This window comes from Anser brachyrhynchus, assembly GCF_964034855.1.
Source record: "Anser brachyrhynchus genome assembly, chromosome: 1".
Classification (NCBI taxonomy): Eukaryota; Metazoa; Chordata; class Aves; order Anseriformes; family Anatidae; genus Anser; species Anser brachyrhynchus.
Window position 1 is genome coordinate 142873101 of NC_137694.1, and position 12013 is coordinate 142885113.

The window sequence follows — 12013 nt, forward strand, 5'->3', positions numbered from 1 at the left end:
TTGTTTCTGTTCGACACCCCAGCTACTTCTGGTGCCTTGTTAATAAGGCCTACTGCGATGTGCTTTTCCTTTTTCCTGGTACGAAGTTTTCCAAAGACCTCTCCCACGGAGAAGGGCAGGTGGCTTAGGCTGGAGCACAGGCAGCTGCGATGGGACCCAGAGGCTGTACCACAAAAACAGGCAAATTTTTCACTTGGAAACAAAGGTTTAAGAAAGAGACAGATGAGGCGTACTTGAGACGGAAGGATGTTGATTTCATGGTTTATTGTCACATTAAAAAAGTAATCTTACTGATGAATTAATATTTGCTTTTTAATATAAAAGTGCTTATTCTTACAAATCCTTAAGGCTCATTCTGTTACATTACAGTAGGATTTTTCACCATCCCAGAAACTGTGCTACATGAGTTTTATATGAACTGTGGACATAGCAAAATCTCCAAACAGTAAAAGAAGTAGTTAATAATTTCATTGCCTTTGTACACATGAACCTGTTTAGTCGTGTAACAAAATTTAACATGAAGACAAACAAAAGCAAAATTTTCTTTTACTTTCTAGTTTGGCTTGGAACTGATCCCCATAAGATTTCTGATTTGCTTGAGTGACTGGAACCAATACAATTGTTTCTGAATCTTAATTTTTTACTTGTACAGCAAAAAGGAAGGAGTGAGGCAGACAACTGTTACAGATGTAATATTTACCCTATGTTTCTTACTACAGAAAAAAAAAGAAAAAAAGGAAGGAGTACCAAGCACAAGTGCTGTTCATACATGATATATTTGTTTTGTAATGTCCCTATGTTGTACTTTTTCCTAGGTAAAGCTCCCACTGAAGCCAACGTGAGTTTTGCCTGAGGGAGGAATAACACCAGGGCTCTCATGGGGAATATTTTAGATTAAGTGGTTTATTACGTTTTTGTCTCAGAATGGAAGAACGAAATAGGTGAAAGTTACTAAAGCTCTTGTTTGTATTGATCACAAGTGGAATATGATTTGTGGCATATACTATAATACACAGATAAGAATATAAGATATTTATTTTTAATCATAATTAGAGCTATATTAGTTGGATGGGTGGTAAATTTGCTATTTCTACTTTTAGATATCTATTTACTGTAAAGACCATTTGTTTTCAATAATTGGGTCAAAATGCAGTAACTAAAAAATTACCTAATGCAAAAGATAAAAATAATTTAAAGTATTCTGGAGCAAGGGGGGAAACGCTAACTGATCTAATAAATAAGGCAGTTTAAAGCATTTGTGACTGCTACAGTGATATATGTACATATCTTACAGCATAAATTACTGTACAGAATACTCCGTTTATTAACCTGTGTAAACAATATTGCCTGCAACGTAGGGATGTGTTGTGGGATTACTCTCACTGGAAAGATAAACTGCTATAGCTTTGGCAGGGTGGGCGAGGCTTCAGAAGGAACACCCTCAGAGAGAAAGGTAAGCAATGTTTTATGAGATGTAGATGAAGCCATATCGTCTTGAATAATTTTACAAAAAGAAAAAAAAAGCCAATGTTTGTTGCAAGAAATGAAATATGAAAATACACAAAAATAATTCTGGTTACTATCTGACCCTTGAGTACCTCAGCTGAACGGGGGGGGTGGAGAGCTGCAATGTGGCAGCACCCACCATGTGCTGCCTGCACGTCCAGCACATTGACCGAGGGGACTCTCGGTGGCTGGACCTCACACTGGGACCGCTACATCGCTGTTTCAACCACTGCTGCTACCCTTAGAAAATGGGAAGGGAATTGTGGTTACTGTCATTATTGCTGCCGATTGGATAAGTAATGACAAAGCAATGACAAATTTAAACATCCTCTTATTTTGGCTGCCCTGTACTCTCTTCCCTTTTTATTTTCCTTGCCCACCTGCAGTTTGGTTTGGTTTTGGCTCTGTATGACGGCAGCTCTTTGGAAGAAAGTCTGTGGGTCGCTCCCTATAGGACGCCTGCTGTGACAGGGCCCTGTTCAGCAGGCATCGCTGCCGCCCAGGCTTCGATCAGTAATGAACACAGCAGGGCGGGGAGCTGCCCTAGGTGAAGCATGAGTCCTGGTACGGCCATGTGTTGTTGCACTGGTTATTATCTCCATCCGTTGTGGCCAGCAGAGAGGCCCTGTGTGGAAGGCCTGGCTTGGCCATGACCAGGTGTTGGCCTTGGGCCAACATGGAGAGGAGCCCTGATGCCTCTCAACTCTTCTGCCTCATCTTCTGGAGGAGCTGCTATGGGACTGGCAGCGTGCAGGCAGGCCACAAGTGTTAGGTGGCCTTGTGTTGCCTACAGATTATTCGCTGTAGATAAAACTGCAATGTTGTTCGAGTTCTTTCACATCATTTGTTGAATTTCCATAGAAAGTAACATTGGCCCCTTGTGGGCTGATGGCCAGCCTGATGTCTTTGACCATCTACAGAAACACTTTGTTAAAAAAAGCTCTACTTTCAGGCAGCGTATGCCTAAGAGTGTTTACTAAACCGTAAAATATATTTTCTGGATATTTCAGTAATCTTAACAGAAGAAAGGTGCGCATTCAGTCCTCGGGGACCTTTGGATTTGGGCCTAGTGAGTTTGAGAGTGGGCTAGGGATTGTCCATGTCCGAAACACATGTTTTAAACACTTCAGAAATAAATTTATTTACCTCATATGTATTTTCCTGGTTGTCTGCTCCCTCAGCCATACCCTGCCTCAGCCTACCCCATGGTATTTTACCAATTTCAGCAGGCACTCTCAGTAGCAACAGGTGCAGTCATAAACCTGGGGTGGGATTTGTACTGTCTCTGTATCTGAGCTCATCACCTAGACTCCCTCTATAGCCAGTGACAGAAACCAGCACTTCTAGGGTGTGTTTCTTCTTGCTTATTTTAGACTTTCAGTATAGGATGAGGTGAATCCCACCTTCTGTGTTTAAATCAGGACTTTTTTTTTTTTTTTTTCTCTTCCATTCCAGCTTCTATTGCTATTTAACCCTGGAGAATCATTACAAGGCTGATTGCATGGTCTCAATGACCTACAGAAAGTCCTTGTACAGGTGTGAGGCTACCAGTTCCTGCTGGTTCTACTGCAGGGTCGCCAAATTTTGGTGCTCATTCAAGCAAATCAGTAACACCTGAGCCAAAGGCCGCTGGCCCCGGTGGCACAGCTGCAACCCCTCCAGTTGCACTGCAGTTGCACTTGGGGTATCTGAGTCACCAGCACTAAGGGCTGTAGGTCCCGAGATTAGTGCCCTCTCTCATGCATCTGCTCACCCGGAGAAGAAGAGTTGGTCAGAACTTGTGCATGGAGTCATCAGCACTCACCATCTCCTCCTAAGAAGGGAACTAGTTTCTTGCTAGCAGTAACGGGAAGAAGGTGGGCGCTAGGCCCACCAGTGGGGTGGGAACAAGAAGAAAACAGAAAGGTCCTGAGCTGCTTGGAGCAGCTCTGCTCTGTCCCTTGTCCTGTACATCACCAGCCCAGGCTGGGAAATGGAGTTGGGGCTGAAAATTGTGGGGCAGGGGAAGCTGCAGGGAGAGCAGACTGTGTGACCAGGGAGGTAAAATGAAAGTCTGAGGAGATGTAAGGTGCACTTGTATTGATGATGGCAGTAATTAGCTATATGTGATTTCCTGGGGAATGCCAGGCAGCTTTTTATGTGAGCAAAAGGAAGATGGACTTCTTTGTCATGGGTGAAGGCAGACTCCAAAATCTCAACTGCAGATGAAATTATTCTTTTAAAATGCCAACATTTTTAGGCATAGAAGTGGGAAAAAAGACTAAGAAGGGCCCTTACTTTGGTAAATCTTATCCACATCTAGCTTGTCCCCACAGGAAATGTTTCCCTTCATGTCTGTGGCTAGGGTGAAGATTCCATAAGTAAGAACAAAAAGACAAGTAGTGCTAAGTAAGGAAGGATTTGCTTGTACTGCCTGAATAAGACGAACAGCAGTAGAAACATTTTGTTGATTTGACTGGTGTTCAGTCCTTGGTGAAGTGTTTTACTCTTGACTTCTAGAGGTAATGTGTCAGAACAGAGCACAGAATTTAACCCTATGACACTGGTTGATGATGGCATGATTTGGGAAGGCAACGTTGTGCTCCAACATATCTGACTTCCCGGATTAGAGACTGGTAATGTACATCACTGACAGATGGATATTTTATGAGAGGCACTTTTTTTGGTTTTGTTGTTCTGATAAGCGACTAGTCCTCTCTGTAATGCACCATTCTAAAGGACAGTATCTATTAGTCTGAATTCATTTCAAGCCAGATTTGTAGTAACAAATAAGTCGAACTTTTCTGAGGCTGTTCTGAAAAACACTCTTGGTAAGACTGGAAAGGCAAATTTCTTTTACAGAAAGACAAAGTGTCTTATATACAAAAAGAATTTGTAATTCTTAGGATGGCTCCCCACCACTTGGTTAACCTACACCGTTTGTCCCAGAATCACTGTTGTGGCTCTTGCTTGCTATGAGGATCAAAGTTACAGATACTCTGGGAATGGCAATTTCACGTAGACTGCAACTCTATGACTCCCTTCAGTATTAAGCACTAGTTTTATATACTCTGGTGCTTACACTGAGAGTTTAGATGATATTTAAGGAATTTGAGGGTCTTGTAGCTCTGGACTCAGGGGTGAAATTCATCCAGTGTGCTTAGCAGTCTTTTCCATAGCTCTTCTACAGCACTTTCCTTCTGAGGACGCAGTGTGATTTGCAAACACTAATTAATACTCATAAAACCCTATGAGGCAGATAAATGTTAAGTATCCCTGTGTTAGTACATATGAGAAACATGAGACCTGAGTGCCTCATGATCCGTGCTGTTCTTTATATTCACTCCCCAAAAGGAATATGTGCCCTGGGACAGAGGAAATCTCCCATTTTTTTTGTCATTCCCTTGTTTTCCTTGGACCCAGTGAAGCCCTTTCAGGGTAGCAGGGATGAGTCTGGGATTCAAGCTACAGTGTGCAAGGTGCAAGCTACACAGATCAAGAAAGAGAGCAAACCTTGCTGTATTTGCTGCTGGTTTTGTGGGGGAAAGCAAGGCCCTTTGTGCAACCCGTGGGTTACTTACTCCATGCTCCAGCACATCGCTTGAAAGGCAGCTTGGGCTACCAGAGAAGAAAACATCCCTGAAAGGGCACTCATACTTGAGGACTTCCAAGAGCAAAGGAGATGGACAGCAAGCAGAGGAAAGGAATGACTTAAGAAACGTCTCCAGCTGAATCTCAGTGAGGAAATCCATAGTCTTTTGAAGGAACGATAGAGTCTCGGATACTCCAAATCTTGGTATTTTTCCTCTCTCTAGCTTTAGTGAGGTGGGGGCAAACAGGGCCTACAGTAGCCTTCCCAGTTAGGTAATCAACCTTGAGAACAATTGACAGCATGGCAACCAGTAAGGCTGGAAATGGAGTCTCGGCCTTAGAAAGGGCAACTGGCAGCTTTAGCGGAGACATGAAAGTAGCTGAATCTTCATGCTAACAGTATTGGGTGGGAGACATTGCTCTCTGGTTTTCTTCACATAAGATCATCCAAATGCTTTTCTAAATGAATTCTGACAAATTTATCTATGGTTACATGCCTTCCCAGCCCTCAGTGCATAGCACATAAGCTAATGTAACAATTATAATTATGATACTGATCAGACCTATCAGGCCTTTTTAAGACATGAAAGTCAGACTAATTCTCTAGTTTCGAACACAATGAGTTCAAAGATGTGATGTAAATGCTAACAGAAAGATATTAAAACGAGAGGCATGTTAGGTCTACGCCAGCCAAACCTCTATCGTTATCTTAACAAGTTCATATTCTTCAAGCATTGTTTGTATTTCTATTGTGCCAAGAGATTTTATTCTTTAGTTTGAGGATTCTCCCTGGAGGTGGGGAGGGAAACATTGCTATTGTTGTGAAAAAGAAACATTTCTTTTTGACGTATTAAGCATTAAGCAGATTATGCAAAGGCAAGGCATATTGCAGAAGGAGAAGTTCTTAATATAGCTTTGACATGAACCCATGACCCTCAGAAGATTTAGGAGAGTTAAAAAAATGTATTACTTTGACAATCTTCTAATTTGAAAAAAAAATCTTCCTGTAGAAATTCTTGGAACTCACCCCCATTATTTACATAAAATTCAACCTTTCCTGCTTAAAATCATGAATCATTTAATGTCACATCTGCAGGGTATCTGAGACAGACGCCATTAATCCAAGTCATTTTGCAAATTCCAATTTCATTTGGATTAAAACCTACAACTAAGTCAGTGAATAGTATATACTGTACATGCGTTAAGGCTGGCGACTACTGAAGTCTCTTGGGTAGATAAACTAAGCACAGATTAGCCAGGTCTAAGTATATGCCCTCATCTAGGGAAAAAAAAAGATATCCTGACATTTCAGTGATGTAGATTTGAATCAGTAGCCATGAAAAATGGTTGAACATTTGTATTACAAAAGAGATACTATGGCACAGTCCCGAAGGTGCATTTCTTATAAATTAATTAGCTGCACAAATTATTTTGATAACAGTTACTGCAGTTCTGAGGTGATATGGCTGCTCAGTGATGAGTACTTGATGATCAATGGTAGGCACTAATAATATCTTTCATGCTGAGTGACTTTTATTACTATTTAGATTTACAGTATATACATACATGTTTGTATCTACACTTAGGGCTTGATCTTCTTAACCTCCTTTACCTAAGGTCTTCTGTTCACTGAAACCTGTTCCTTTGGAGCCCTGTGATATTTGGATGAAAGAAATAGGCAAGCAAGGAGCTGGGGTATCCTGCCACGTGTCAGGGGGGACTCTGCTTGGCTTTTAGCCACTCTTGAACCTCTGCATATAATTTGTTCTTATCTGTCATTCATGCCACCATGGAATACTATAAACGATTAAGGCCAAGGGGTCTGCATGATCTTGCTGTCTGTGAGGATCCCATAGGCTGCACTGCATTTCTTGCATTTACCTGCAATATATAGTTCCTTTGAATGCATTCCCATTGCTTCACCAGCCTCCCCCTCCAGGTATAATCCTACTAGGTTTGTACGGACTAACTTCTTACTTTCACAAAATGAACCTGAAAATGTTAGTGTAAAGAAGCCTGCATGTTCCTGGACTTTTACAACTGGCTGAAACAAGTAAACTTCTCTCATTGAACCCCAAAAAAGTCCTTGGACTCTATTGATCTCATCCAGAACACACAGAGCACCTTTGAGTCATGTTGAAATGTCTAAAACTATTCAGGTTCTTAATGTGGAGCATATGCTTAATTGGACCAGACCTAAAAGCTACATAATCTTTTCCAAATCTGGCCCTAAGAAGACGAATGAAGTATTTGTTGTCACCGTGTCACATTCAGCTCCAGTCATCTAAACTGCAGCAACCATTATACAGCAAAATAGCCCACACAGAAGAGTATTCTAAATAACCTCTACAAAACACAGCTGTAAGAAACCCTACAGAGAGGAGGCCAAAACTTCTAATTCATTTATGTCTAGTTGGTTTATGTGGCTGCTATTTCATCCTGTTACACCACCAGAGGTTAAGGCTTGGTTGTGCTCATCGGACAACATGGATGATGCCAGCACAATACCTAAAAAAACCAGTGTTTTTCCATGGAAGCAGTGGGTATTTTAGCTGGAATAATTAAATATAAGAACAATGTACAAGAAAGGACAATCATCTGCAAGAGATCCTTAGTACCTGGAAACATGTTACAGCAGGACAGCATTAATTCTTGCATTTCTTTGAAGTTGCTTGACATATTACATCCATACAAAGAGTTCATCGTGATTAAGAAAAATATCCCGATCTTAGTAAAATAAACATGCTTCAAAGTTCCATACTTGAAACTCAAATGCCACGTGTGCAATAAAACTAAACTCCGTTTAAGGCAAGTAATATATGTCATGTCTAAAATTTCTCAACATTAAATAGCAACAAGGGCTCCCAAACCCCCAAACTTATCTGAAGATAAACATCATAGGCACCATCAAAGAAAACAGAAGCAAATCTAATCGGAATTTCACTTTCCTGATCTGAGGAGAAATCCCACAGTACCTTCATATGGTATTGAAGCAGCTGATGGAATCTGCTGCTGCTAGTCTAGTACATCATGGCAGACTTCCACAGCTGGAGATCAGGCAAGTAATAAACAGAAAAGGCACTGACCAAGTTCTCCACGATACTCGGCACCAAACAACTTGTGTTCCTTCTAGGGCGGGTGACTGGAATTAAGAGTGACTGGAGGACTCGGAGGATGCGTATTTTGTCATTTAAAGGCAGGTCCATGTCCACTCTTAAAGCCAGCCACGCTATAACACTCAAGGCTGTATTAAGAGGTTACCACAGCCTGAGCTCAGGAGTTCTCCTGGGCAGGATCTGAGCATTGACCGGCACATAAAATTGGCCTGGCATGGCTTGGGGCTCAGCAGTCCCTTGGAAGTTACCCTGCGGAGCTGCTTCGAAGAACAGAGTGACGTGCTGAGTCTGAGCAGTAGCTGCAGTTATGGTAAGTAGCCTAGAAAAAAAAATGCATGTACGTAGGGCTCTGTGTGTTCTCAAGCCTGTTCTTTACCACAGGGTAAATACAACCTTTGTTCTACTGAGCAAACGTGCCACTTTGGTATCTTTTATATATATATATATTTTTTTTCAATGCATCTCTTCAAAAATTGGGGAGGAAAAAAAAGGCAGCAAAGACCAATCAATCAACCATCAATATCAGTGGCTACTTCTACTTGTATCTTCTGTTGAAAGAGTTTTTTGCAGTCATGTTTCCTTAATATATTTGTAAATTAGAATAGGAAATAACAATCAAAGGGTCCAGTCAGTGACTTGGGCAAGAATAGTCAATTGAAGTCACCAGGGCTGTTGACTTGAGTAAGGGCTGCAAATCTGATTGCAAAGCAAGCAAAAAAAAATTTTGCCAATAACAGAGGAAGAAAACTAAATGTGCCAAAACCACTGAAAATGGACACGAATGCACTAAATGCAAACACAGTTGGTATGACCTGGCCTTGACCTCAGCTGACCCAAATTAAACTCCAATCATTGTGGGATTAATTCTTCTGGCACAAAAAACATAGCCTGTCAACAGGAACAGAAAACATCCAATAAATCAAGAAACATTAAAGCCTCGTTGAGGATTATGGATGAAGAGTGAGAGGATTATGATAGGAAACAGTTCTTAGCCTGATGAGCAGCAAACTCAGCTTCCCAGATAAAGGAAATTGCATGTAACGTTCCCATATACCCTTGAAGAACAGGCTGTGAGCTTCTGCTAGATGACAAAGATATGAAAATCGAAATCTGTAAGATGAAGCCTTCCCATGCAAAGCCAACAACTCTTACAGATATGTCTCTGTCTGTATGCAGCTAAAATTAACACATTTTCTTTACTAAGTGGATTGCAGGTTGCCATATTTTTTCATTTATCTATTTACTGTCAGTAACAGAATGCAATTTTCCACCATCTCTTTTAAAAGTTCTTGCTATCAGCATATCTGTTTTCAGGCTTTTTGCCCGATACTGCAGGTTGTACTGTTGGTACGGAGCTGAACAAGAGGTAAAGTTATTTAAAAAGACAGGAGATAAAGAAATGCATGCAATTTGTTGAAAGTTATTGCACATGAAGGAATGCCGTCTTTCTCCAACTTAATGCAGACTACACAACTCCTCTGTGTGCCCCAGTGGGGAGGTTACAGGGAGATGGAACATTATTGTTGGAACTTCTGTGAAGTGTCCGTGCTCGCAGTAAAAGTTCTCCATGGCAGAGATTTGCCCTCATTCATTCCACTTCAGGAAAGCCCTCGTATATGTGCTTAAGCTGTACTGAAGTCAGTGGGATTTCGGTACAAGCTTAAAGGTAAGAGTCTGCTGAGAGCTTTCCTGAATAGGGATTTGTGCTTATTGCACTTGGTTCAATCAACCCATGAGATTTGGTTTCTGAGTTTGTCAGCACATGAATAGAAAGGGTATGTTTTGTGCATCAAGATCGATCAGTTCTTCTAGTATTTCTAGGGTATGAAAATGTTTGGAGAGCGGTACAGAACTATTCATTCTGAAAAGACATCATTGTATATTGTACATATGCACAGATACATGTCTACACTCAGAAAAATTTTGCTCAACATTGAAGAAATATTCACCTTTGTTTGGATCAATGCTGTGGTTGACTATTTCTGTAGCACAGTGTCCAGAATAACTGAATTATCCATGAAAGGTATACAGTCCACGTGAATGGCACACAGTCATTATGACAAGTGAGCGCTATTCCGCACCCAGTGAAGTCCTTGTTGAGTGTACTGAACTAAATGCTCCATACTGCTGTGCAAGGTGATAGGTCCCATCAATGCATCCAAGTCATTAAAAAAATCTACAGGGAGAGAAAAAAGATTCGGCATCAGAAGAGTGAAGCTGTGTTTGCTACTTGTCAACCTTTAATAGATTTTATTCTCTTGCAAATTGAGTCGAGCTGAACGTTTCATGGGAATGAAAGTTTAGTGCTGGTGAGATTAATTTTAAAGCCCTGTGGTTCATGATGTTACAGGCTGATGCACAACAATTTTCTTTTGAAAGAACAAAACAGTGAGTTCTTCGGCTTTGCCTTTCATTAACTTCCATTGTCTTGATAAAGCAAACAGATGCTGGGCAAGATTTATTCTGAGATTAAGGACAACTAAATATAAAAGTCTATACACGTTTGTCTATACATATACTAGACATCTAAACTACCTTGATGGACAAATAGAGGCCTATACAACGTGGTCATCCCAGTCTAAAGAGTAATTTGCTTAGCTAGCCACGAGGGACTTAATTCAGTTGCCTATGTAGAGGCATATAACGCCCATTTGAGATATCCTCAGGCAGTTGATACATACAGTTTGGGCTGGCAGATCTAACACAGGACATACATGAGATTTCTGGAGCAGCAGCGTAGGAAAGGACACCTTAAAGAGCATTTGGCAGCTATTGTCTGGCAACTGTATTGTACCCCTTTGTCATCTTCGGGGTGAACTGAGCAGCTCTTTGAGCTCTGCTGTTTGTATTGAACAAAGCTCTATCAACTGTAATGGGATATTAGCCTCCCAGCTCACAAACAGACATCTACGCGTAGGTGTCCTCATTTTGATTTGAATCCTGCCATAACCCTGTCTTAAATACGTAATTACATAGCCTAAAAAAACAAGGAATGCTTTATCATCATCAGAAGCTGAGGCACCCGCTCAGGGAAAGCAGCTCAGCTGAGAGAATTTTGCTTTGAAGAGGGAGTGAGGGCACCTCATTCCCATCTGTGTCTGCTTGGGGGTAAGCTGGGTGGGTGGGTGGAGAGGTGTTCATTTCTTCTGCAGAAAGGAAGGGTGCTCCTGGTTTTTGACACGGTCTGGTTAGATGCATCCCATCCAGCTCCATGACTCTGGGGGACAGAAAGCTGCCTTTACTCTCTCAAACCTTCCTATCCAGAATGACATAGATGGCAGTGAACACTGCATGCAGCTCTGTGACCTGTCTGCCACCAGTCCTGACCAGTTGCAGAAAGAAAAAAGAAGTTGGTGATATAAAGATGTTTCTGAGTGACACAGCTATCAAAATTGCATTTGGGGGCAATTTTGGGACAGGCTAGGAACAGGCTGAAGAAAAAAAAATCACCTCTGCAGTCCTACTTTGCAGATAAGTTTCCTATTAAAACAGTTATTTTTGTCATCAAAATCATGTGAGATTCTTCTAGGGTAGTCCTTTGCCTTGAATCACTCACCTCTATTTTCCTTGGCCAGGTTGTCAGCCATCTCCCAGTAGTCATAGCTGTGCAGGATGCTATTGGTGATGCTGACGTGGTTGGCAGCCATCTGATGAATGCGCTGTGGGATGCTGATTATAGGAGATGGGGAAGGGGCCCCTGTGCTCCCCTGGGATCCTACAGAGCTCACTGGAGAAGGGCTAGGGGACATGGGTGATGGAGTTCCTGTGCTCCTGAAATCAGATGTTAACACCATTAGTTAAGAGGATGTTTGGTTCAAAAA

General features: G+C 41.5%; 1 protein-coding gene across 3 annotated transcripts in view; it reads right to left on the reverse strand.

Moving 5' to 3' along the window:
- Positions 1-245: 245 nt before the first annotated feature.
- Positions 246-12013, reverse strand: part of AFF3 (ALF transcription elongation factor 3) — a 337924-nt gene continuing 326156 nt past the window's right edge. For all 3 annotated transcript variants that reach the window (XM_080556980.1, XM_080556979.1, XM_080556981.1), the window contains exons 20-21: positions 11749-11963; positions 246-10368 (exon numbers count right to left, since the gene is read on the reverse strand). In XM_080556980.1, coding sequence (XP_080413106.1) covers positions 10247-10368; positions 11749-11963 — 337 coding nt within the window. In that variant the 3' untranslated portion in view covers positions 246-10246. The remainder of the gene's footprint in view (positions 10369-11748; positions 11964-12013) is intronic.